This window comes from Penaeus japonicus, unplaced genomic scaffold, assembly GCF_977035675.1.
Source record: "Penaeus japonicus unplaced genomic scaffold, GWHDUDI00000001_assembly GWHDUDI00000028, whole genome shotgun sequence".
In the NCBI taxonomy this organism is placed as follows: domain Eukaryota; kingdom Metazoa; phylum Arthropoda; class Malacostraca; order Decapoda; family Penaeidae; genus Penaeus; species Penaeus japonicus.
The window spans coordinates 5,498,770-5,503,769 of NW_028234430.1; the positions used below are offsets into that span (position 1 = coordinate 5,498,770).

Genomic DNA, 5,000 nt, shown 5'->3' on the forward strand with positions numbered 1-5,000 from the left:
CAGACGAATTTCCGTAGACTTTTAGCCCTGGCATAAGTACGCCCGTAAGACAAGCCAAAGCGAATCCCCCTTTACCAAGAGAGGATAGGAAATGGGGAATGGGGAATGGGGAATGGGGAATGGGGAGTGTGGGGTGTGGAGGGGAGTGTGGGTCGTGGAGGGGAGGATAATCGGCTACGTCACTCCTCTTCCTACAAAAACGCGCGCATTCAATCCACTCTGATCCGGATTCACAGTGACTAATGATCGACCCAATTATCGACTCTGTAGTGACATCCGGGATTTTCAAAACTCGCGTATACTTTTGAATGTCGAATTCTTACAAAATAAAACCTCCTCATAGTTTCAGTTGTAAGAAATGAGATGGTAGATGGCGGTGGGGTTGGTTGTGGTTGTGGTTGTTGTGGTTGTTGTTGGTGGTGGTGTTGTGGTTGTTGTTGTTGGTGGTGGTGTTGTGGTTGTTGTTGTTGGTAGTGGTGGTGGTGGTGGTGATGGTGGTGGAGGTGATGGTGGTCGAAGAAAAGGAAGGGGAAAAAGTAGGATAACAAAGCGGAAAAGGAAAGGCTTAATTATACAATAAACTCTAAGGTGTCGTTCAGCCGTGTTTCGCTTTCTAAAATTGTGACTGCAAGAATTAGACTTGGATACAGAATGTATTGGCAGGTCAGTTCAGAATGCAATGTAGAAGAAACTAAATGCAGACTTTGCAACGAAGAGTATAAACGAACACTTGAACATTACATTTCAGAGTGCCATATGATACAACCTTTTAGACCACCTAGCATGAGGTACGCAGAGTTATGTAATCATTTCATAACATCAACTGTACTAGAAGATGTAATTATGCTATATCCGAAATTCGGTATATGATACCCTATTATAACATTTATCTAATGTCTATTCACGTTGATATACTATAGAATATAATCATGTTATTACCTTAATTTGTAATACAATGTTAGCAACAATGTCATGACGACATAAATGTATCAAAGCTTGCCCATGCCTGTGCAGTTAGCCAGGGTGGTAAATAAAGATCTAATCTAATCTAATCTAATCTAAAATTCACTATATCATATATCAACACTATGTTTGGTGACAAGGCAATTAAAGAACCCCTCTATATTACAGAGTTCCAAAGGCAACTTAAACATATAAGAGAGAATCTAACCTTACATAACAACACAGAGTCATACTCAAATGCATGGTTGCAAGTGACATATAAATTCATATACCAACTGAATATATCCATAGGTAAGACCATCTTGAAACTCTGAATAATGACTATGAGTGCTATACTGATGGATCCTTACAGTCTGGATGAAGTGCAAAGTGCGTTTATGTTGTATATAAAAACAGTATTTTGCAACAACAAGATTGCAGGAGGGTTTATGACTGGGCCAGCACTATGCAAACTGATTAGGCAGGAATACTCATAACCACAGAATTTCCATTATCTCAAGCCTCAGGTGTAATTTTCTGCGACTCTCAGAGTGCTCGCCAAGCTCTGAACACTCTTGATAAAGAGTAAATGATATAAGAATAAATGTACATCGCCTTAATGAGCGGCGCCATGTTATACAGGTTGTGTGGATACCATCGCATGTTGGAATCGCTAAATATGATCATGATGATGGCCTATGCATATAGATAGACTTTGGAAAACCTCTTGCATTAATAACCTCCAACAGGAAGGCCTTGATAAAGCTGACGAACTCTCAAAGACCTGAAAGCTGTAGCATAAAACATTATGACCAGTTTTCGAAGAATAAATCTATTCATAGTTCGTATAAGTCAAGAACAAGACAATATAAATTTCTGACTGCAAGATTCAGACTAAAATACGAAATGCATCGGCAGGTAAATGCAGAATGCAGAGTAAAAGAAACTAAATGCAGAATTATAATATAAACGAACACATTATTTCCCAGAATGCCATATGATACAGCCTTTCAGGCCACTTAGCACGAGGTATGCAGAGTTATGTAATTATTTCATATCATCTACTGCACTAGAAAATGTACTAATGCTATATCAATAAATTCAGTCTGGAATAGGCGGTATGCGATATCCCTATTATAACTATTCATCAAATGAATTCTTATATCTGATGCACTAGAAATTACGATTATGCGATGCATCCTTACATAATACATAATCATATTAGCATACTCCTTTATCTACCACTCTGGATAATTGCACAGGGAAAGCTTTGATGCCTTTGACATATGATTATGCCTTTATATTACTTAGCAAAGTCAAGATGTAATATAATCATTATTCTTTAGTACATCATGTGAGAACAAATAATTACATCACCTACTAGCAGGAGGTTCGAAGTACAACGTATTTACTGTAACAATGAGTTATGTAAGAATTTGATCTCGCTTGATGTACTAAATAAATGTAATTATGTTACATCTTGACTTTGTAATATAAGTAATATAATGATATATCAAAGGTAACGAAGCTTTCCCTGTCCGGTTAGCTCATAAAGGAGTAAGCTAATTTGTTTTCACATTTCGGTTTTGAGAAGAGGAAACAGGAATAGGTTAATCGAAATATACCAATGGAATACATAGGATCTCGATTTTTACTTTGAAAGAGAGAAAAAAAAGTATTTGATCATGGTTTCGTGGGGGGGGGGGGACATGGACATTATATGAATGTAAAAAGTGGAGAGAGAGATATGAGATAGAGAGAGAGAGAGAGAGATGAGATAGAGAGGAGAGATATGAGAGAGAAAATATATATATATATATATATATATATATATATATATATATATATATATTTATATAAAATTACTGATAAAATTTGATGAAAATACTTGATAAAAAAGATTAAAGGAAAAAATGTTAAAAATAATTCAATTCCTTCCTTACATATATAAGAAAAACACGTACAAGTAAAAAAAAAAAAAAAAAAAAAAAAAAATTACAAAACACACCATTACTCGGTAAATGAAAAAAAAAATGCATAAAAAATTGTTAGCTTACGTAATAAATAACAAGAAAAAACATTACATTACATTTATATACATTTCTTAGTATCAAAAGAAATGGTACAATATACATTTCTCAACAATATACAGCAACAGTATGATGACGAGGTTTTCAACATTAACTTCAACAATGATAACTGCAATGACAAACAATAAAATCAATATAAACCATAAAATCAATATCAACAAGAAAAACACCACCAAAATACCAAAAACACCAACCACAAAACCGACAACAACAACGCCACCAACATCAACAACAACAATGGCTAAAGCAACAACAACAAAAACAACAATAATATAGTGTCTCCTTAACAAGTACGTAAGACTAATTGGAGAATAAACATACTGCAGGAAAATAGGTAACTGGCAACTCCTGACACCCAAGAACATCACAACAATGAATAAAAAAGAGAAAGAGAAGCTGGAGGAGGGAATGAAAGAGAGAGGGGAGAGAGAGAGAGAGAAAGAGAGGAGAAAAATGAGAAAGAGGAGAAAGAGGAGAGAGAGAGAGAGAGAGAGAGAGAGAGAGAGAGAGAGAGAGAGAGAGAGAGAGAGAGAGAGAGAGAGAGAGAGAGAGAGAGAGAGAGAGAGAGAGAGAGAGGAAAGAGAGAGAAGAGAGAGAGAGAGAGAGAGAGAGAGAGAGAGAGAGAGAGAGAGAGGAAAAAGGAGAAGGAGAGAGAGAGAGAGAGAGAGAGAGAGAGAGAGAGAGAGAGAGAGAGAGAGAGAGAGAGAGAGAGACAGACTTCCAACTCAGCAGACGATAAAAGCACAACAAAATACGAATGTGCTAAGAAACAAACAAACAAATGGAAAAACACGTACAGATAAATAATGAAATAAAAGGCTAAACAAGAGAATGGAGATAATGATGTAAGGACTAAAACGAATCCAGTGTAAACACGTAAGGCCTTATCAACAACACCATTCTGCTTCGAACACCTGATTCCATCTCGCTCTCGCTCTCTCTCTCTCCCTCTCTGTCTTCTTTCTCTCCCTCTCTGCCTTCTTTCTTCTCTCACTTTCTGCCTTCTGTCTTCTCTCTATCTCTGTCTCTCTCTCCCACTCTGTGTTCTCTCTCTCTTCCCTCTCCCTCTCCCTCTCCCTCTCCACCCTCCCTCTCCACCCTCCCTCTCTTCTTTCTCTCCTTACTTTCCCTCGATCTATAATCTCTTAGATCTGATACTCCCTCCCTCCCTCCCTTTCTCTCAGCCCCCCCCCCCTTTTTTTTCCCCGCCACCGGGTACTTACCTAGACGCCACCTGATGCAATACCGGGATTCCGTTGAGGCTGCATTCCCCCAGGTGTCCGTACTCGATCCCGGACACCACGACCGAGGTGTCCCCAGCGCGACGCAGCTCGTAGGTGAAGTTGAAGCCGTGACGCCCTGCGTATGCCTCTGTGGGGTGGGGGTGGGGGTGGGGGGTATGGGAAGGGGAGGAGAAGACGGGAGGGTGGGGGGATGATTATTATGGGTCCATTGTGTTGTGTTAAGGTGATGGTGATGATGATGGTAGTGATTGTGAAGACGACGATGGTTATGGTGATGGTGACACTAATATCAATATCAATAGCAATAATGATAATAATAATAATCATTGTAATGAGTGTAATAACAACGATAATAACAGTAAAAACAATAGTGATCAGATTGATAATAATGATAATGATTACACTGGTAATAACAATAATCTTAACAATGATGATAACAGCAATAACAACAACAATGACACAAGTAATAACAGCAACAATAACAACAATAACATTTCTCACGAATCCACTTACCAATCGATCCACATATCAACCAAACCACCAAACAATTAGCTCACCCTTCTTAGAATACACGTCTATTCCTTTTTTTTCTCTACGTTAAGCTATCTATTTATACGTCCTTTCAATCACGGAGAAAAAAAAGGCAGTTTCGGCTAAATTAACCGAGTTAAATCAAACGGGTAACTTTGAGATAAAAAATACGAGGCTTATAAGAAAACTAGAG

The 5,000-nt window shown here is 38.0% G+C and overlaps 1 protein-coding gene across 1 annotated transcript in view; it reads right to left on the reverse strand.

The window, feature by feature from the left end:
* Nucleotides 1-5,000, reverse strand: part of LOC122246987 (uncharacterized) — a 113,527-nt gene that overhangs the window by 85,634 nt on the left and 22,893 nt on the right. Inside the window, exon 3 of the mRNA XM_086553390.1 lies at nt 4,256-4,403. Within this exon, the coding sequence (XP_086409516.1) occupies nt 4,256-4,403 (148 nt within the window). The remainder of the gene's footprint in view (nt 1-4,255; nt 4,404-5,000) is intronic.